This window comes from Ambystoma mexicanum, chromosome 2p, assembly GCF_040938575.1.
Source record: "Ambystoma mexicanum isolate Mex_15411 chromosome 2p, UKY_AmexF1_1, whole genome shotgun sequence".
In the NCBI taxonomy this organism is placed as follows: domain Eukaryota; kingdom Metazoa; phylum Chordata; class Amphibia; order Caudata; family Ambystomatidae; genus Ambystoma; species Ambystoma mexicanum.
The window spans coordinates 420,158,966-420,181,191 of record NC_090923.1 but is presented as its reverse complement, the minus strand read 5'-3'; the positions used below and the strand labels follow the sequence as shown (position 1 = coordinate 420,181,191).

Genomic DNA, 22,226 nt, shown 5'->3' with positions numbered 1-22,226 from the left:
ATTGCGATTCCAAGTCGTCACATTTATTGCAGATCTTGCTGACCTCCTGTTGCAATTGCGCTATATCACGCTCGTGTTTATCGACATTATCCTCCGTCTCGCCAATCCTCGTCCCCGCCTCTGTGATACGGGCGCCCTCTTTCTCTAGTTTGCACTTCAGGCATCCTTTCATCCAGTTTCATATTTACTGCCATGAATCCAGTTTGCATCGCTGCGAGGAGGTGGTCGTCCCTGGTGGAGTTAGAAGACGAGGGTTGTTCATCATCGGTTGGTGGCTCAATAGACCCCACAGTTTTAGCGGGGGTATTAGTATACAAATCCATTGGCCCTTTTTTCTTGGCTCCAGAGCCCTTCGTCATATTGTCTCACCACATAGTAAAAGAAGGATACGGTCATTTTAGAAAACATGCCAACAGGTTTCCAGATGTCCTACTGTAGGATCCTTGCCCGGAGGGGTGATGTGCCAGTCAGTTATCTGCCAGTAGAAGAACCACCCAACCGTATCTTGGACACTGCAGTAGCCGGAAAGAGGTCAGATGCGTTCCACCCATGACTTGCATGTACCTGAGGCAGATGTATCACAATGTTCAATGGGGGAATCGGTCACTTCTGTATAGAGCGCCTCTGGACCCGGCACACGTCCAATACCTCAGGGTATCTCCTCGACATTTTCTTAGTCCTCAGCCCAGTCCAGGATTGACTGACCAGGGCGGGCTCCCCAAGACATGCTCCTCGTGCAGCGAGCCCCGCACCCCAGCGCCACCTCCGGGGATACTTGTTTGTTTCACTAGGCATCAGCACGGGGGCTAATCTTGCACCCCCTTCAGATCACCCCCACACCATCACACATATGGTTTAGCAAAGCCACTGGGACCACCAAGGTACTCCCAGCTGAGACGTCTGTATGCCTGATCAGCATCCACTCCAGAGGGCCATGCAGTGGTTTAGGTGCTGCTATAGCAATGAGCCCAGCTCTGCGAGGTGGCCTGGCGGTTAGTACAAGGCCCCTGAGTCACTCCAGTGTCCGCCGAATCAACAACTATCCAGGGGTTTCATTGGCCACATTCTCTGCATAGTGGTCTATGTGCACAAGGCGTAGGGTCGCGCTGAAAAGAAGTTTCTCCCGAGGAAACCACACACCCACACACCACAGCCTTACCGCACAGGGCAGCGAGATAGCAGGTTCCTGCCGCGGGGGGAGACAGAGCTCCACACTCACCGTAGACCCAGCCTGTATCCCCCACCGAAACCGTGGAGGAAGCGTAGTAGGAGAAATGGCCCAGTGTCAGCCCCAGCCACCTCGAATATGGCCTCACGTTGTCCAATGCTCCGTAGGAAGCAGCATGGGTGTCAGCAAGTGGCAAATATCAGCAAGTCTAGCATGCAGGTACCCCACCATGTAAGAGCAGTGTTCAGTTCAGGATGCAGGGCCGATCTCTTCAAAAATTGAAAGGGTGCTGCCGCGTTTCTCAGGTCTGCACTGTGAGCCAAAGTCCTGAGCTCAATGCTCAGCTGATCTTGTGGTCAAGAAGCAGCCTTCAATGGGCAAAAGCCTTGGGCAGCCAAGGCACGGCCGGCGCAGCGATCCACACCACCGTCGCCCCTCAGCAGCCTCGAAGTATTATGTCCAGGAGACCTGGCGTGCCCGTACCACGTCCAGTCCTGGCCCCCCTCTGCCATCCCCAAACACAACTGTGGGCACAGGCAGGTCAAGACTAGGAGTAGGAATCACCGGGTTAGTAGACGCCTCATTGCGGGGGAGCAGTGCCAGCCGAGCACCCAGCAACACACAGAGCCCTGATCAGGCGTCCTCCGCCGACATCATGGCTTGTCCATAAGGGTCAGTGGCACCACGGTACACGCTGCACCTCCCCCGTCCAGGGAGCTCGCTGCCACGTCCGCGGGTGCACGCCCTGCCACACTGGTACACTCCAATACTCGCCCCGGAGTCAGCTGCTGGTAACCCGCCTTAGGGCCACCAATATAGCACGAGGCTGCGGGCACCACCTCCAGCACCTGCGTCTGAAAGGGTTTTTGTAGAAGCCGAAAGGCCACCAAGGCCACACAGCATTTGCTGCTGGTGCGCGCTCAGATGCTCCTCGCACACAAGGCAGTTCAGCGCCAATTTCGGACTATTGGTGCTTTGTCCTTATCGCCAGGAAATCAGGAGTTATTCAAACTCAGAATATCGTGGGACTGGAGCTTCTCAATCAGGTGGCCATCTTGCTTGGCTGCTCGACAGTGCCCCAAGATCTACAGAGATTTTAAGATCAGATCATTTCGACTGCATAGTATGTTAAAAGGAGATAGAGATGCAATTAAATGTATATCAGAGATGAGTGCATTACTAAGATCTCACTTAACATGTCACGCCTGCGATTTGGGACTATCAGCCATATGCAAACTGAAACTAAAAAGCTGGTAGCCCTGTTGCCTTTCTATTATATACACACCGACTTTGAATGGAAGCCAATGGGAAAACTCAACTCTCCCTTTTCTAAAATCTCACTGCTATTCTTAAAAGTTGGATTGTTGCCGAGTGCTTTAGTTTAGCCCTTTTAAGTACAAGAAAACCTTTTTTTGAAACTTCCAAAAATAAGATGTAGGAAGTCAGATACTTCCACAGATTGCAATGTTTTTAAATTTGGCTTCCAGTTTAGGAGCTTCAAACGTATTCCTGTACTGACTTGTGGTCTGTGCCATGCACAAGCCTCTCCCTCCACGCCCTTCTATCAGTTCTTAACTTTTATTACCATTCCTAGCATGTGCCATTGTTGCCTGCTTTTTGCACCCAGGCATGGAAAACAGTAGGACAGATTAGTTTCCCACTCCTCTTACCTATTTTTGTACTTGTTCTGCTCCCACAATTTGACCTATAGAAGTATTTTGACTTTGACTTGTATAGCTAAGCCTTATGTTCCCTGCTGTGCTCTGAGACAGGCACTATGTAATTTCTGTGTCGTGATGGGCTGATTGAAGCGGACTGTGTGGGGTGGGAAATGCATCGCACTTCGATAGACTGTTGGGGACATGAAATGTATCACGCCCAGATTAATTGTTTTAGGGAGAGGGCTGTGTCGCACAGGAATGGATTGCAGGGGATGGGAGATGCGTCACACGCAGGCGGCTGTTGGAGATGATAAGGGTATCGGACCTGAATCTAGTGTTAAGGGTGGGAAGGGTGTCTCTATTGGATGAACGGTTAGAGACGGGAGGTGTGTCACACTTGGATTGGCTGGCGGGGGTGAGAAATGCATGGCACTAAGAGGGATTGGTAGGGGGCAAAAACCGTGCTACATTAGGATTGAATGCTGGGGTTAGGGAATGTGTCTCACCCGGATGAATTGCTGGGGGAGTTATAATGAACCGTTTAGGGTGGGAAATGTATCACATTTATATCACATTTAGACGGAATGTCAGATGTAGGAAAAGTATTGCCACTAACTAACCGTACTAAAAACTCACCTTTCTGCATATATATCCTCATACTCTGAAGCAAACACAACCATACCTCTACCACATCACAAACCACACGCACTTCACAACACCCAACATCAAAACAAACTATACTCAATCCCACCGCAACATCACATGATGGATACCAACCGAAAACGCACCAACGCTCAGTGACCGTTTTCTCCACAATGAAGCTGCCACCAGCACATGAAAGCTCTCTTGTTCTTCTCTCTCTCAACCCACTAACAGACCCACAATCCTCCTTCCATTGCAGAGCCGCCAGAGCGCCAAGAGACCACACAAGTGGAGACAGTGCATGGTATAATAAGACTAATTAACATTAACATAAAAAAATGGGAGGACTTCAATATTTTAAGGGCTGGAATTGTATGGCCTCCTCTCCCAAAAAGTTAACTGAAACACCTTACAAATACCAATTGCATTTCCTTCACTTTCTCTGCCCACTTGCATCTCGTTTGTTGAAGGACGTGACCTGGTGGCACTGGCAGTGGCAGTGACACAAGGGAGGAAGAGGGAGGGACGGCCCAGGCAGCGTCGGCAGTACTTAGTCTCGCCGCTTGACAAGAGCTCGGTGCGCAGGCGCCAGGCCGGGCAGCGCAAGAGAGGCGCGTGCACGCTCGGAAAGAGGAGGCAGAGGCAGGGCTCGAGGCTCTTGACTACTCAGAGAGGGTTCGGCGTGCGCATGCGCACTGTGAGCTAGTCCCGGGACAGCGCCAGAGCACTGACACACTCCGCTCGCTCTTTCAGCCGAGGAGGCAGCAACTCAGCTCCAGAAGCTCGGCTCCCAGTCCCGCCGCCAGCAGCCAGCAGCCAGCCTCGCCATGCCCGTCACGGAGAAGGACCTGGCGGAGGACGCCCCCTGGAAGAAGATCCAGCAGAACACCTTCACGCGCTGGAGCAACGAGCACCTGAAGTGCGTGAACAAGCGCATCGGCAACTTGCAGACGGACCTGAGCGACGGGCTGCGGCTCATCGCGCTGCTCGAGGTGCTGAGCCAGAAGCGCATGTACCGCAAGTACCACCAGCGGCCCACCTTCCGGCAGATGCAGCTGGAGAACGTGTCCGTGGCGCTCGAGTTCCTGGAGCGCGAGAACATCAAGCTGGTCTCCATAGGTGAGTGCCCACACGGCTCCACGCGCGAGCCGCCTGCCCAGGCTGCCAGGGAAGTGCGATCGAAGCCAGAAGGTGGCTATATGCATGTCAGTTATTACATGGGAAGGTGGTCTCCATAGGTGAGTGCCCACACGGCTCCACGCGCGAGCCGCCTGCCCAGGCTGCCAGGGAAGTGCGATCGAAGCCAGAAGGTGGCTATATGCATGTCAGTTACTACATAGGAAGGTGCTCTCCATGGGTGAGTGCCCACACGGCTCCACGCGCGAGCCGCCTGCCCAGGCTGCCAGGGAAGTGCGATCGGAGCCAGAAGGTCTCTACATGCATGTCAGTTACTACATAGGAAGGTGCTCTCCATGGGTGAGTGCCCACACGGCTCCACGCGCGAGCCGCCTGCCCAGGCTGCCAGGGAAGTGCGATCGGAGCCAGAAGGTCTCTACATGCATGTCAGTTACTACATAGGAAGGTGCTCTCCATGGGTGAGTGCCCACACGGCTCCACGCGCGAGCCGCCTGCCCAGGCTGCCAGGGAAGTGCGATCGGGGCCAGAAGGTGGCTATATGCATGTCAGTTATTACATGGGAAGGCCGGCAAGGTGCTCTCCGTGGGTGTTAGCAATAGTGGCAAGCCTGCAGGTGGGTGAAGCTGGGCTCCATTGGTGGTACCCGTAAAGTGCACGTTGGGAAGCCGTCCGATCTCTGCGGGCGCCTCACTTAGTTCTAACTGATACACGTTGCCTGCAGAGAGCGAGCATCGTATGCGGGGTCTAGAGGCAAGCGTGCAGCAGGGACAAGGCATATTCGGAGGTGAATGTTGCAATAGGGTGTGGCAGCTGCAAGCCAGAGGTGTGCCAAGTGTTCCGGCGGCAAGTTCAACCATAGTGTGTATGTGCAAGGGGAGCAGGGTGGGCTCTGTGGGCGAGTTCCTGTTGCACGCTTGGATTCATAGGTTGAGGTGCATTGTGTGGTATGCACCAATGCTCATATATTGTGGGGAAGCTGGGTGGAGAGTTGGCTATAGAGGGCATTGTGCCTCTTTAGGGGTGTCCCCTGGGCTAGAGAACCCGTGCTTGCAGGTCATTGCGCTGTCCCTATAATGGATGGGCTGTATATGTAACACATGCAGTTGTGTAGCTGTACTTGGGGAAAGTGAAATGGATTCTGTGGGTGAGTGCATTCAAGAAAGTGCAGGTATCCTATAGATGCTCGTCCACATACACACGAGGCTGTCAGAACCTCCGACCAGTGTTCAAGGGGCACGTGGCTTCTCTGGCTGAGCTTATATTACCTATACATTGTGGATAGTCTCCAGAAGCAGCTAACTCTTGCTCGTAGATTGAGTGCACCAAACACTACTACGGCGAGCTGGTGTTCGCGGGCGGGTGCCGCCTGTGGTCCCTAGAGGTGTTTGGGGTTTGTTGGCGTATACGTCACGTGCCAGCATTGTCTCGTCTGCCCGCCTGCTGTGGGTCTCTGTAAGCGGGCGTGAAGCTTGAACGCTGCAATCCTTGCCCACACTCCTCTTGACAGGAGGAAGGGCGCTTTTTCCACGTGCCGGCAGCGTTAAGTCGCGCCTGATAAGCCCCACACGCGTACAGTACGCGAAGTTTCCGCACTGTTTTCTGTGTACCCCCAAATGTGAATGAATTCCCCGTTCAGTATGCGACGTGGACTCTTTCCACGCCATCAAACATGGCAAAGCGGTAGTAAGTGGCAATCTCCCGTTTGCTATTGTCTCTTTAGCTCAGGGTTCTCTGCGTACGCCCACCCGCCCTGCACCCTTCGTGGAAATGGGTGCACCGGGCCGGGGCGTAACATCGGGCAATTTCCGGGTGCACCCTCGGGCGCTGCTTGCAGCGTGCCGGCCCACCTGCCCGCAACACTGCTTCCGGGTGTCGCACTGTACAAGGGCTGGCTGGCATCAGGAAGTGTGGCTTAACAGGTGCGAGCCATTGGTCTTCGTGTGTTTACCGTGATCAGGGCGTGGCTGGGCAGTGAGCGTGAGGCGCCGTCATGCCTCCTTGGGATGTTGATTGGATTAGGGTGCGAGTAAACTCTAATGGCTGGGTGATGGCCAGATGTTCTGTGTATCAGTACAGGAAAGTGATCTATTCCGGTGTTCACATAATGTTTCAAGGCTGTTGTTTCCGCCTCTGTCCGAGGGATGTTATTATTCAACTTAGTGATACTCTGTGCATATACCTGAGAAGGGCCTGCCAGGATCAAAATTACTAAGTGCAGGGGATACGCCATGTCAGAAGCGCGTGCTTATCCTGGGGTGTGTTCTGCAGAGTGTGTTTGGGCAATGAGGGTTAGAAGATGTGGGCATACTCTCTTAGGGTGGTTGAGAAGTGGGGATGGTCCTATACAAAATGATGACTAGTGATCCCCAGGAGTCACACTGGTCATGTCATGGTCGGATAGGCTTAGAAGATGTAGGAATTGGTCTCTGTGGGGAATGTGATGGTCGGTGTGTGGTGAGCAGGGGGGTGTGCTTCAGATTTAGCCTTGATCCGTTCAGGTGTTTAACTGATCAGTGTCTGTTCAAACAGCACAGGATGAAAGGGGAAGGCGCGTCCTCTCTTGAATGTTGCGCTGGTCTGTGGGTGGCCAGATGAGGAGGGATAGAAGGCCTTAGCTGCCGCTATGCAGATGTTGCATTTATCAAGGGGTGGTGAGACATTGAATGGAAAGAAGGTGTGAGCGGTGGCCTCCTAAATGTTGTATTTCTCAGGGGGTTGTAAGACTGGTAGCTAGCTATAAAAGTGTGCCCCGATGATCTCAAGGTGTAGTGCAACAATGAGGGTATGGTGGGGTGTGCTGTCGATCTGCGGTTTTTACATTGGTGGGGTAGAGTAAGAAAGTGTTTGTAATGGATCTGCAGATGTTACCGTGACATTGATCGGGATATGTATGGTGAAACGCCAAACACTTGTAAGCTGTGCAGGGGATCTTCAAATGCCGCATTGACGGGGGTGCAGTGGGACAGTGGGGTGCAGGCGTGTGATCTCCAGATATTGAATTGAATGTGGGGGATCACTGATTAGCATGTGTGTGACAGCGTGTTTTTCCGGGTGTAGTGTTGGATAATGAGTTGTGCGATGCCAGTGATTACCCCTCTTTGCAATGCTGTAATCGGCATTGCTGGTTCAAGGATGGAAGAAAAAACAGAGGATTTCATCAGCAGGATTCCTGCAATGCTACTGTAAGAAAGCATGTCCATGCTGGCTGCACTAATACGTGTTCAATTCTGGCACCTCATTCCTTAAATCACCCCACCACCGCTGTCTGCCCCTCTCGCACCATTAGTCCACACATACCTAACTCTCCCTTTCTTTTACCTGTTCCTTGCTGCTTCAGAACCAGTCTTCAGCTGGCAAACTGATGCTTTGGTTGGCATTGTTAAACATCTCTCCTGAGTCCTGGTTCTTGGCGTTCAGGAAGCTGAAGGAATTCACTGCCCCATATATTGTTATTTTGCAGGGATGCTCGGATACCTGTGTGCACCCCTTTGAACCCACAGTCCCAAGCCTGCATGCACAGGGGGCCATAAACGGCTGTGGAAGCAAAATACCCCTTGCCTTGCATGCTCTACTCAGCAGGACGAGTTGTGGTGCTACGGGTAAACTTAGCTTCCACCCTTTAACACTCCGGCCTAGGTGGGCGTCCTCCGCTCATGGCTGCCGTAGTGCTCGGGTTTTTCACTGGTGGCCGGTTGTTGCCCTGTCAATCTTTATGGACGAGCTGTCACTGCACTGTCCTTTCTGTGAGAGATGTGTATTTTCAATATTTAGAACTGGCATGTCTTGGCCTGCATGAGTCCCTGCAATTCATTGATTAGCTGTACCTCCATTTACCACGTAATGCACTTCCCTGAAGATGAGCGTGTGCATTTGCATTGGGCGGTTTGCATGTTCTCCATAGCGCAGTTTTGAGAAGTGAAGTAGGAAGGGTCGTTCCAGAGTGAGGTAAAGCTGCTCTTGGGAGAAAGACGAAGGGTCGGCTGCAGCGAATGAGCCTCAGAACATTCATTACAATGGAGCCAAATCCCATAACTTTAAAGGCTCAAATATTGTCTCAATGTAATATGGCTCATGATGGATGCGTGTCCGTTCATTGCATATTGGCTTATCTTCTAGAGGGCGGCAACACAGAAGAGTATATATTGTGGTTCCAATGCAGTTTCAGAGGATTAATGGACGTGCTAGGGGCTCGAGAGCATATACACGTAGGCTTCAGACATCCAACGGTACTGGAGGAGAATTCCAGAATGTTCTGGGGCTGGGAAGCCACCGTATGCCTACTAGTAATAAATAAGTGGGAGTGTAATCACAACTGCTAGCTACTCTTTCATCCAGACCCACAACCTGGGTTTGAAATGGAAAATAAATGTACTCTGGGACCCCTGTCCTCTTTGGGAGGTGGGCTGGGCAGAGTAGTGTGGATGCAGGCCAGGTGACAACACAGCATCTCTTCATGGAACCCAAGCCTAGCGATTTGCATGAAAAGCAAATAGCATTTTGGCTACATAAGAATGCCCACAATTTTATTTTTTAAACTTGTCTTTGATGGTGATTCAGCAGGAAACTTTTGAGCGATTGAGGTTGGACTCTGCTATGTTCATGGATCCCAATACTTGCCCTAAGGAAAGAAAAATCTGTAAATTGCAAGGCATACATACGCGTTTAGGCAGCGACTGAACGGGATGATTCTGCACCCGGTCTCGAGTCCCGAAGCCTGGGCTGCTCCTGCGTCCGACACAGAGCAGACCTGGGAGTTCCCTGGGCTGGCCAGCCCCTGCTTCTCGGGATGGAGCACTGCTCCAGCAAGACCATCTTTGCTGGAGCTCTGCTCCGCCTCGTTCCGGCCCATTTCCTACGCTGACCACAACACAGAACCATCTGCCCAGCACAGGCAGGGTATAGCAACAAAAACAATTCCCAGCAATTGGGGAAAGCTAAGTGTCACACTCAAATGATTGCTATTTTTGTGTGTGATTTCTTTGCCGCGCATGGTGTTCAGATATACGCTAAGGGAGAAGGCAACAACATTGAGAGTACAGGAGGTGCAGGAGACCTCCAAAATGTCACCTGTTGCTCGATACGTGACCACCTTGCATTACACATGCTAACGCACAATAACATGTCTGTTCCTTGACCCTGACTGGTTGTCCCATCATTGCTTTAACAAATGTGACCAGCGCTACATGTCAATGATTGCTCCAAACTTTTCTTGCCACATCAGTGCTTGATAAGCAGTGGCTCCTCCCCCACCGCCATGTCGCTGTTATAAAAAAAACAGTAATGAGTATTTGAGGTCGCCTGGTGCTGCTGCGGCTGGGTTGGGTCAATGCCAACCGGAGTGTATCCATGGAGATGTTTACCAGTGTTTTGAAGGCTAAGCACACACCTGTAGTGATTCTGTGTGATAAGCCTGGATCAGCAGTCTACCAAGGGTGTTCTTCTAGTGCAGGCAAATAAATCAGCACAAATAGACAAGGCCACACAGACCACATCCTGAAAAAGGCATTCTTTACCGTCTACCGGAGCATTCCATTCTGTGTGACTCACAGCGGGAGGCCGTGAGTGCAAACACACCGAGTGCTGAGCTCAGGCCTAAAGGCAGAGACGCCGTGTGATACAGAAGTGCGAGTTAACGTACAATCCAAAATCTTATCAAATTTGTCAAGGTTTGAAGAACTCCTCACTTGGTTAGTTAATGATAAATGCTGGCGCAGGGCGTTCACTGGTTTCCATTGCAAGTTTACCCTCTGCATTCAGTCAGTGACTACCCTGGCCCAGAAAACAGTTGAACAAGGTTGCAACTGGAGCCATTTTCAACATACAGGGGTTTCAGACATTGGGCTATCCATGTCAATGGAAAGAAACCAATTGAATTTGAACCTGCTTAATAGACCAAGCGAAACCAATAGCTTCCCAGTTAGGTAGCACAATATAGCTTCAGAATGTGACTTATCAACTGGAATTGTATCCATAGCAGCGCAGCGAACATTTAAAAGCTCCGATGTCAGCAAGCGCACCCAATAGAAAATGTTTCTGTGGTCAGCTGGAATTTCTATCTGGGAGCCAGTCGTGCAGTTCACAACCGCTTCATACATTGTTGTAGATAGCTAATTTGATTAGGCCTTAAGACCCCCTTACGCCCCACCATAGTTGCTAAAAAAGTGCACAAAGTCTGTGTGAACAGTTGCAGGGTGGGAGCAAGAGAGCTTTATTTGGGACTTTGCATTGGATGCCTGTGAAGACCACAGCTGAGGGTGCAGTGTCCTCCATGACCATGTTTGAGGCGGCACCCTAAAGCATTGCCTATCCAATCTGGTTCTTCCTGCTGGACTGAAACTTTTTGGTAAGAATCCAGTTGGATGACCTATTGGAAGGGCATTGTACCAGATGAGCTGAATCTGAGGACCTTGTTATCTCCACATCTACTGAGTGCTCTGGTCCTGCAAGGGACGGGACCACTCTTGATCATCACGTAAAATCTATCCTTCATAATGTGTACTATATCCTGATGTGAGTCCCAATTCTGGGTCGCACTGTTAGGGCTCAGGTGGCGAGCATGCAGTGGATTCTATCGCTCTCATTACACAAGCAGCAGGGAAATAAAAGCTGGTTTAGATTAGGAGCTCCCTTAAGGTGAGTCTTGCCCTCAGTATGCAGGTCATATGAATGCAATGCCCTGAACTTGCCAACATGTGGGTCCTTCTGGAAGCTTCATGGTGAAGGCTGTGGAGATGTATGCACCTGCTCTCAAATGGGCAGCAGCAATCTTGGAACGTTGGAGGAAGTGTAGCAATTGAGCTGGAGATGTGAGAGAGCTCTCTTCTAGGTTGAACAGGAACTGAGAATGGGGAATGAGAGTATCGTGGATAGCAATGAGGGAAGCCTACTGTACTGAACTGCTGAGGAAGGCTGCATTTTTTTCAAACCTTTTTTAGTTTGGATTATTAGGTGTTGCTTGCAACACCTTTAAGCCAAAACTATGGCATTTGAGTACAGACGGGGAGGAAAGCAAAGCATAAAATGAGCAGTGATGCATAGCAATTTGCTATGCAATTCTGTAGTCTTGCTAATCAAATTGTCACTAGTTTAGCAAAGATAGCCATTGTGGTTACCCTGTTAAATGAAAGCACAGCTTGCCCTGCATTCCTCTCTTCCCTTCGTGGCTCGCTCCACCCTCTTTCTCTGTTCACTGCAAGTTCAAAGGGGCTAATGGGGAGAGAGAGAGTGCATCCATAATTATCTCCTCCACTCTTAAGGCCTGTGTGGGACTGCTAGGAAAGACTTTTGTTTTCAAATAATTGCAAACCAGAAATAATCAGAATGATAATTAGCGAACTAGATTCTGTCTTGCAAAGCCCAGTATGTATTAACTTGACAGCCATTCAATTTAGTTACTAAAAATGTAAGGTGTTATATAATGCATAATTACAGCAGTGATACTGTAAAACACTGCATCATCTCCATGCTTTGCAGTAAAGTTTAGGTTGGTGTATGCAAATCTGATAGTGCCAACCATATTTCATTTTGTCGGGGAAGATGCATCTTATTGACAAGTGAACACTTTTGAAAATGTACATGATTGCACGGCCAAATTCTTTTGATGGCAAACCTTGTTCTGTAACTTGCTGGTTGCATACATCTGTGCAGCTGGTGCTCAACCTATGGGCTGATCCCATACACGTTGACACTCTTTTATCATCATGTTGCTTTATACCAGCTACACTGAAAGCGAGATTGCCTACAAACTACAATATCCCCCCCTAGTTTGCCCAGTTCTTTGACTGTTACTCCAGTCACTCTGCGTAGTCTCCTACTTTCTTTCCTCTTACCCAATTAATAAACACCCCTAACTAGATGTTTATTCAAAGTAGTGATCAATAGTTCCATCCAGTCTGTACTTGCACTGATCTACTGACTACCACACAATGTAGTTGGTCTCTAGAGCTCATTTTTCTCTTTGATTGAATTATGTATTAGCACCTGCACGAGAGAGCTGGCAAAACTCTTTAGAGAGTCTTTTAATAATATCTGTTTGTTTGTGTCCATTCATGCAGCTAACACGCACACAGGGCTCAGTCTTTTTACCCAATCTTATAAAGAAGTAGATTTGATAAAGGGCAAGTACCATTTGCAAGGGATGTTTGAACCTTTAAATTTACATTTACTTTGTTTGCAGTAAATGTCGCATCAAGGTGCACGGCTGGCCTCTGGGTGGCAGCAGTCTAGCAAACATAGTGGGTTTGTGTGACATGCACATTTATATTCATCGTCATCAGTTTGCCAGGGGTCAAGTGCATTTCTTTTAGGTCAAGAGGGTAAACTAAGTTACTCGACAAGAAGGTCTAGCAGAATTTTAAAGAATTTGCCAAGCCCGACTCCTCTCACTAATGTCTTACTTCATTGTCACACAAAACTGTTGCATTGGTGCTCATTTTATGTCTTGGGTACAAATAACTTCTGGTGACGTTAGATTAGTACAACATTGCTAATCAAATGGGTGCATTTGCTAATCAAGTACATTTTAATAAGCAAACTCTGCTAATCAATTTTTGAAAACTAATGATCCTGTAGCCTCCTGTAAATACATGTTAGAGCTGTAAATATGGTACATTGTAAATCTTAATTTATATGATATGCGTATTTCTATGCATCTGTTAATTGTCTGTAAATATCTGTCCAGCACCCAGATACCTGCGGGTTAGGTGCGCTTTACAAGTGTCAAACAAATTAATAAATGTATGCCCTGGAATAACATATGAGGGACACACAACCTGTAGGTGTTGGTGGGTTATTTGCCCACGCATTGATTGCCCATGGCTGTGATAATCCCTATGGCTATTCCCTCCCTATCCAAAATACCTCCTCATGGGAACTCTTTGAGCTCCCTTTAACGAAGCCCTAGCATCAAAATGTGCATTTGAACTGCCTGAAAGTGTTTTTTCAGAGCAGCCTTCTGAGAGTCTATATTATTTTTTTGTATTGCGCATTTGTAAGGCGCTTATGCATCAAGTGCATTGTGTTTCAAAGCTAAGGACTTAATTGGAGCTGTAAAGCCGCCTCTGATGTAATAAACGTGTCTTATGGCCTGACTTGAGCCACTTGATTTATAAGCACTGTGTCCTTCACTGAAGCCCTGTTAAAAACTAGCATTGACAAAGCCAACAGTTTGGCTGTGTAGAAGTATTGGGCATTTGCCAGGCACTGCTATTAGATGCCCAGGTACTCGAACCATTTTGCACCTGCTACCATCAATGGCCAGCCAATACCACCACGGCTGTGCCTGGCAAGTGACTTTCCCACGCCTAGACAAAAGCCCAAACTCCTGGCACTGCCAATGCTTGTCTGAATAGTTTTTGGCAAACAAGGCATTTTGACAGACTGTAATGGCATTGCATTTATTTGCCTGAAATGCAACAAGTAACTGATGTGTAGTAGGTATTTGAGAGAGTAACAGCAGGGCAGTGATCTTAGATTGGTCACCAGCCGCCCAGTTGAAAGAACGTGTCCAATGAGTTGAGTCGAAAAGAATGAGGACTATGGCAAAGGTCCCTGAAACGGGAGGGCGCTTGCACGCCTGTGCTGGGGGGGCGGCCCACTGCTGTTGAGTCATTGTGAGCAAGGCTAGCCTTCCCGTCTCGAGGAAGCCTCGCCTTTCCTGAGGGCCTGTGTCAGTCTCGACTCTTCCTTCTTTTTACATGGGGAGGTGCACACTTCCGTCTTAATAGCGCCGCAGGACCCAAAGACCGAGTAGCACGGATGTTCCCGACCCACTGACAGGCCCACAGCGGAAGTGGAGTACACAAACCAGTGAGATCACAGAGGCCGCTGTGTGAAATGCATATCTGTGCCCAATACCTGCCTCTTCTGTTCCTACCCTCAGCCCCAGGGGCGATCAGCAGATTGCCAGCCCTGCTGGCAGTTACCACGACACCCCCTTGGCTCATCACCAATCACCTCGGGCCCCAACGCCTTATGTGGTGTTTCGAAATGACTCCCTGCGTCCCATAAATATAACGTATTCAACTTATAACCACATTCTCTACCTTTTTACAAGCTCCTGGGGGCAATCTCACCCGCCACGCTTGTTTTCAGACATCAAGTACAGACGATGGCAATATTGCTAGGGAAGTTCTGTGGGTTTTTGGGGGGATAAGGGGGCCTCGAGTTTTTTTTCTGCTTGTCTACACCGTTGTACTTGGGGATCAGAGGTGTTTACTGCACACAGCAGAATCCTGCTCCTCCACCCTGTGGAACTGGCCCTCCCTTACTCTCCAAGGATGTGTGACGCATGTTTTATTTGTATTCATTCTCCCGCTCTTTTTTGCTTGTTCTGTTCGACTGAATTTACAGTCAACACTTCTGCGCACCCGGTAGCACATAGGCCATATACAAAGGTTTAGCGGTGCCCAGAACTAATGAAAAGCAACCCTCGCAAGGATGGGTTGGCAGCTAAACCATGCTGTGCTGTGGTTAATGGGACCGTGGGACTTGAGGTGAGCACGGTTTGTAAAATTCTCAAAAAAAAAAATCCTTGATCTGTTGGAGTGCAGTTTCTGCCAGAAAAAATGATCTCACCCGGTCTCCACATGATCACTGCCGTTGACTATTAACAGTGATGTTTCCTCGCGTGTGTGTGTGTGTGTGCGCGCGCGCGCGCATGCCTGTGTCTGCGCTCTAGTGCTGTTTAATTTGCAACAGACGATCAAACTTAGGAAACCTGGGGCACGCTTCTTAAATTGGAGTATCTTAATGTTTCCAGCCAAGCGTGTAGGGTGTTGCAAGTAGTGTAAGGCACATTTATACTGTCAGTTACCGTCGTATCTCAGTGCCGAGGCATGTCCCGGTGAACCTATTGTGCCCACCTGTTATGACCAGTGGTTAGGCTTGCATACATAAAAGGATACACTTTCAAGTAGGTGATGTTTATTCCAGTATACAAGTTCATCAGTTGTAACAGGTCCATTAGGAGATTAAGAGGAAATCAGGACAAGAGCCCACTGGCTCCCACCACCCAGGCTCACATCTCAACTGCCTGGGTTGGAACACATTCATCCACAATCATTCCACACTCACCAATCCAAGCTCACAGCATACATTCCACAGATGACATCAGACCATGCACACCACAACCAAGCAGGAAGGAATACCAATCCTAACGCCTCCTTCCCTTAATGCAACAAGCATACCCAACCACACCAAACAGGAAGGAAGACCAACCCTAACGCCTCCTTCCCTTAATGCAACAAGTATACCCAACCACACCAAGCAGGAAGGAATACCAACCCTAACGCCTCCTTCCCTTAATGCAACAAGTATACGCAACCACACCAAGCAGGAAGGAAGACCAACCCTAACGCCTCCTTCCCTTAATGCAACAAGTATAACCAACCACACCAAGCAGGAAGGAATACCAACCCTAACGCCTCCTTCCCTTAATGCAACAAGTATACCCAACCACACCAAGCAGGAAGAAATACCAACCCTAACAACTCCTTCCCTTAATGCAGCAAGTATACCCAACCACACCAAGCAGGAAGGAATACCAACCCTAACAACTCCTTCCCTTAATGCAGCAAGTATACCCAACCACACCAAGCAGGAAGGAATACCAACCCTAACGCCACCCCAAGCATGCCCTAATGTACCAGTAGAACACCAAGCAAATAGGGTGATGCTGTCCAGTAGGGTATTCTTTAATAAGCTTGGCCCGTGCAGGTATATTGAATGTGCCATCCAGTCAAAGGCACACCAGTATGGCACCAGCACATTAAAATCTATTGATCAGAAATAATGTGCATCAGCATTTTTTTTTTAATGTGCTCATTTGGATGCTTGCTGACCATATGAGAACGTGCCCAATTGGCTGCAGTACCATATGCGCTTGCCCTGGAAATGTATCATTGCTATGGGGCAAACAAAGGGATGGCGCTGCATGTGTGCTCACAAGGAGCGCAGTGTGAAGGATGATGTGTGCCAAGAGTCCATGAAATGCCCTTCACATTTTGATGAACTGCTAAAATATCTTATTTTTATAACCCAGGATCCAGACAGGCGTCCTTGTTGAAGGAAGGGGAAAGTATACAGAGGCTTTCTTTTATAGTGGCCGAATTGCCCTCTCGCGGAGCAGGGCGCGCGTTGCCACCGCCTCCTCAAATCTCCTGTCGGCACATGTCACAAGGAGCTTGTCCGTGCTGTGTACTGTTGGCTTGAGGTCCCTGCGGCCCTTGGCTGGAAAAGGCCCATAAGCCATCTTGGAAAGTAGGGCCAGATCTAGACGCCCAATGGTAGAAGCATGTCTTCTCTTTCTCGTTATGCCTTCCCTGGATTTTATATAGTTTGAACCTAGCACCTTCAGAGCACCAATTTCTTTATATAAGAGCCCCCCCCCCCCCTTTCTTTTTTTTTTTTGGTTCATCAGATTTCTATGCTCCTATCTGTATTGATTGACTGCCAGACCTACCTGTAACCTTGGTCCACCCACCTGTTGTCTTATGTATGTATGCCTGTAACATGCTGAAGTTTTGCAGCGCCCAGTTACCTCAGGGTTAGGTGCGCAACAAATACAAGTATCCCTCTTTGCAATGTGGTCTAAGCTTCTGTCAGAAAATAGCATGCCATCTTTGAGAGGAAACTAGTCATTTTTAAAAATGGAGCCAAAAGCAGCGGAGTGCGGTGGCGGGGACTGACGCGGGAGTTTTTCCCTATAAATGTGCCACCAGCTATTGTATGTAGCATACCTCGGTGCAGCCATATCGTAAAGGTCATTGGCGGCAATGCTGGCACATAAGAACCCCCAAACCCATCGGATCTACCCTTGCCCTCCCAGCGGAAGAATGGATGCTACTTTACTTGAAGGTTCGTCTTTTGGTCGTACATTGGAATTGCTCTGGTAAAACCAACATTGCAGTTATAGAATGTCGTGGCACAACTATTTGGAAAACCAGCTCACGCCGGATCTACCCCCACCCCACTACACAGGCAAAGCCTGTCAGTTCGTGTTGTTTATGCTGGCGGGGGGAGCATCATAGTTGCTACATGGCAATTTAAAGGAGTCCTGTTTTTCCAATCGAGACAAAGCTTGGAGTGCCTTTTGTTACAATACAAACATGATCCTACAAGTCCCCAGCGTGCAAACGTCGTGTTTGCATAAAAAGCAAAGACTGGCTGAAGGGTGTCGGGCAGAATCGGGCTGCCCGTTTAATGGGCCTGGCGTTCGCCCTGTAGGCCAGTCAGCAGCAACATGCACTTGCCGGTTTAAGGCTGCCCTGCTACATGTGAACACCACTTCCATACCCCCTTCCCACTCAGGAGAAGGGCAGAGACCAACCAATCGCACATTAGTATAGGTAGTGTGAGACCTTCACCACTCCCAGCAGTTCTCCTGTCGAAACAGATGGCTGTGCACTAGTCGGCTACAGCCACACAGCTAGCTATGCCCGCCTCCAGAAGAGATAGCTCACCGTGCAAGGCACGTAATGCTGAGATGTGTGCTCAGACTGCATATAACCTATTCAAGTTCTGGATGGGCCAACTCACTTTTTTCTTTTCTTTTTGGAGTTGTTAAAACCTGTTCCATTAAAGTAGCTAATTGGCACCCGTTCTGTGGGTAAGAAGCACTATATACACACACACCTTACTATGTCGATTCTGTCGGTTTGATCATGGCCTGTGCACTCTGCGCAGGCGCTTTAGAAATTCAGCAGAAGTCGTGAAGTTCCTTACGGTGCTTCTGAGCTCAGTGCCTTTCATGTGAAGGGAAATATTGTAAAGGTTTTCAACCTGGGCTTCAGTTCAAACTATTAGGCCGACGGTTGTCTTGGATGGCATGGGCTCACTCTGTAGCTACTGTGTGCACTTTGGTGCAGTGCGACGCCAAACAGGCGCCCAGCGACTGTCTCCCCGGGTCCTCGGGTGACTGCCCAGGCCTCCGACTCTGGGCAGGCACTCTCCTTCCCGCACAGACACGGCGTGCTTTTGGTGCACGGTACAGTCCAGGCGGATTAGGAACGGGCCTAGATGTGCCCAGTTGGCTGACACCTGCTCCAGAGCCGTGGTGCTCTAGTTCCCACACCTTTGCTGTTTGCTGGGGGGAGGGCGGGGGTTCGGTGGAGCTGGTGAGTAAGAGACTCTTGTTTGAATGGGGGGAGTGGCAGACATCGAGCGGCCTTGTCGCACCCTGTGTCACTCCCTGCACAGTGGGCATAGCCAGTCCCAGTAGCTTAGATAAGCAGCAGCATTCTTGCGCCCACGCCTCCCGCGAAGACGCGCAGCAGCACAGCACGGACACGAGCACGCTTATGTATTGTGTGACACGCTCGCGTGGCCTGTCCTGCCACTGCTTGTGCCTGGGCTCTGTGGCGGCGTGATACCGTGGTGGGTGGCGGATGTGCGCATACACGCCTGTCTGCTGCTGCGTGACGTGGGTGGGGCGCGGCACTAGCTTGTTTGGTTTGTGGGCTTTGCTGTGCCACTATACAGTATCTCACTGCCTGGGAGTGCACCGTTCAGAGGCCACCCTCTCAGCTAACTTGCGGTCAGGAAGTGTTTGCCGTTGGTGCTTCGTCACATCTGGTTAACATTGTACATGGGGCCTTTATCGATTGATAATGGATTCCAAAACTGGAACATTATCTCAAGGGCTCAGCTGTTATCGCAGCGAACATGGGCACGCCATGATTACTTATTGTCATTGCAGCAGCCAGTCTGCTTCTCGTAGGTGGGATGAATGGTGAGCACAAAAAGTAGTGTAACTAGACGTCCCGGATGTGTAAGGGCGGAGGCTATTCTATTGGGGGGGTGGGGGTTGAAGGGATGCGGGTGGCGCGATAAGGTGGGAATGGGGTAGTCCTCCTTTGATGTTTTTGGCAGTCCCGGTGTTTTGCCTTGAATATCTGGTCCCCTTAACAATAAGGGCCTTGTTTTTTTTTTTAACTGCCGTAGTCCCCTACCTGACCGACCCGTCCAACCTTTATTTGCCCTTTTCCTAGATTGAGCAGCCATCGTGGCTTTGCTGGGACAGACCGGAATTGGGCCCTCTGTCCCCCATTTCCCCAGTTCTCGAGAGAGAGTTTTTTTTTTAAATTTAAGAAAGGCGTCCTGGTTTTGGCTAAAGGGGAGGGAGCAGAAACAAAGAGGTGATGGCTGGAAGGTTTAGAATTAATCCTAACCACTGGCATTGCTCTGGGCAACCCAAGTAGAAACAACAGACGAGGATCCAAAATTAGGAACCCTCCCGTCCCCTGCACTCTATTGGGTTCCTAATTTTGGATCCTAGTCTTTTGTTTCTACTTATATTGTTATTGTGATCCTGTGCCAGGTTCACATTTCCTCCCCCGCACCTCAAAAAATATGTATACTTCTACACATTATTGAATAAATCAATCTCTAATTTTAGAATACCAGGGAGTGCTTCTACTGATCTACCCCTTTGCATTGCTCTGGGCAACCCGCCAGACCATCGTTCTTCGCCTGCCAAGCCATTACAGAAGGGGAAAGACTATATGCAAATCAGGCCTGGTCCCACCCCAAAAGGGGTAGTCCAGCCTGAACTGCCAGGTCACATCCCTTCTGCACGAGATAACAAGCATCCCCAAACATGTTTCGGCCTTGTTGGGCCTCATCAGTGAGGAGTAGCTTGAGTCTCTAGTCCCAGCAGGCACGGGATCCACGTCTGGGCATATCCGTCCCACTCGGGGTGACATAGCAAAAACAAAGAGGTGATGGCTGGAAGGTTTAGAATGAATCCAAACCACTGGCATTGCTCTGGGCAACCCTCCAGCCCGAACTGCTAGGTCACATCCCTTCTGCACGAGACCACAAGCATCCCCAAACATATTTCAGCCTTGTTGGGTGTCATCAGTGAGGAGTAGCTTGGGTCTCTTGGCAGGCGAAGAACGATGGTCTGGAGGGTTGCCCAGAGCATTTAGGCCTTTTTCTCAGCAATCATAATATAGATTGATTTCATTTTTTTAAATACCATTAAAAATACATTTTTAAAATTTCCAGGTGATTTTGGGGATATAAAATGCATCTACCTGTGACTCTGTGAACTGTAATGGCCAGTTAGATTAGGTTTCTGGCTACTCAGAACATGTTCCAAATGTGAGAGTTGGGGAGCGGCTGGAAAATTAAATTAGGGATATGCTTAGTAATTTACATCTTCATAACTGTTGTGCTTTTTATGTAAATGTCGGAAATGTGCCACATGGCCATGTTACATCGTATGAATTTGGAGGTCGGCTTATCTAATTCTCCATGATCAGCTTAAACAGAAAATATATTTAGTATGGCAGTCGCTAGTACAATTATGAAGTTGTGTTACATAACTGGTTTTTGCCAAAAAGTTGAAAGGAGAACAAAGGATGATGACAAATAGGAATAGACATATGTTGCTCCAAACCCCTGTACCAATCCTGACTTGGGGCAGAGAGAGAAGGGTAACTGCCTGACCTGAGTGGCAGGGAGTATTGCAGGATGCTTCCCCAAGATTGTAAAATTGGTGATGTCCTTGCTGCTATATATGGGGGACTGCAGTAGGACAGAGGACACACTGTAAGCAATATTCAATCAACACTACAGCTAAGTCAATGCCTAGTCTGGGATGCTGAGGAAAACCTTTATTGATGTATTTTTATATCCAGTTCAGTACTCTGGATGACAACCCTTGTATAACACCCCCCTCTTAGAATCCCCCTGACCCCACTGAGCCAAGAAGTAGGTTTGTTTTGCAAATTAAAAGGTTTATTTGAAAATTTAAACTATATATATTTATCACAATTCTATAAATAAATTGATAATGGATATTACACTTGTGAATATGAGCAGTAGTCAGCAAGAGGTAACTTATGAATAGGAACAGAAGAATAAGGTGGTAAAGAATGCTTTATATGGTTCAAGGAAACGGAAGGTGGAATAAAATGCAGTACAGAAATAACTTGCTATGCTTTTAGCAAAAGGTAATATGATCACTTTTTCTTTTGACAATTCACTCCCCACCCCCCCCCTATTCAATACAAGAAATGGAAGGAGAGCACACAGTCTTCAAGAATTCCAACAAATCACACTTTATAATGCAATACACAGTTCCAGTTCTCCCAGCAAGCTTAGGGAAAACAGGGATGAGTTTTAAACACAGGCGAATTACTTTAATGTGGTTTTGCAAGGAAGTGAAAAGGTGCTAAAATTGCTTTTAATTCCCTCTAGAGGTTCAGGGTAGGTGATGGCTACTTTATATTAGTTCAGGCTCACTTTAACAATACTCTATGAATGATTAGCAGATTGCAAACGAACTTTAGCAAAGAGAAGCAAAAAGCTGCTGATTTCCACAGATGAAGAAATCGGGCCAAATCGTGGTAAATTTCGCGAGTGCGTGTCTCGCGATTATGAAAAATATAGGGAGTAGGAAGTCGGTTCTAGGTTGGATGGAAAGCCTAGATTCTAAGCTTTCAGAAGAAAGTTAAATCTCGTTCCTAGCACAAACGGTTCCGGAGATACGGATGATTTAATAAAGGTAGATTTTTGGATTTAAAGTAAAACTCAAAATGACAGGTGACAGCTTGCAGCTGCAGAATTTACAGGTGACAGTTGTGCAGCTTTAAAAATGACAGATGACACGATTT

At 48.7% G+C, this 22,226-nt stretch overlaps 1 protein-coding gene across 4 annotated transcripts in view; it reads left to right on the top strand.

Moving 5' to 3' along the window:
* Positions 1 to 4,163: 4,163 nt before the first annotated feature.
* FLNB (filamin B) overlaps positions 4,164 to 22,226 on the top strand; it is a 626,251-nt gene continuing 608,188 nt past the window's right edge. For 2 of the 4 annotated variants that reach the window (XM_069643780.1, XM_069643779.1), the window contains exon 1: positions 4,164 to 4,590. In XM_069643780.1, the coding sequence (XP_069499881.1) occupies positions 4,299 to 4,590 (292 nt within the window). In that variant the 5' untranslated portion in view covers positions 4,164 to 4,298. The remainder of the gene's footprint in view (positions 4,591 to 22,226) is intronic. The other 2 variants (XM_069643783.1, XM_069643781.1) reach the window with 1 other exon arrangement.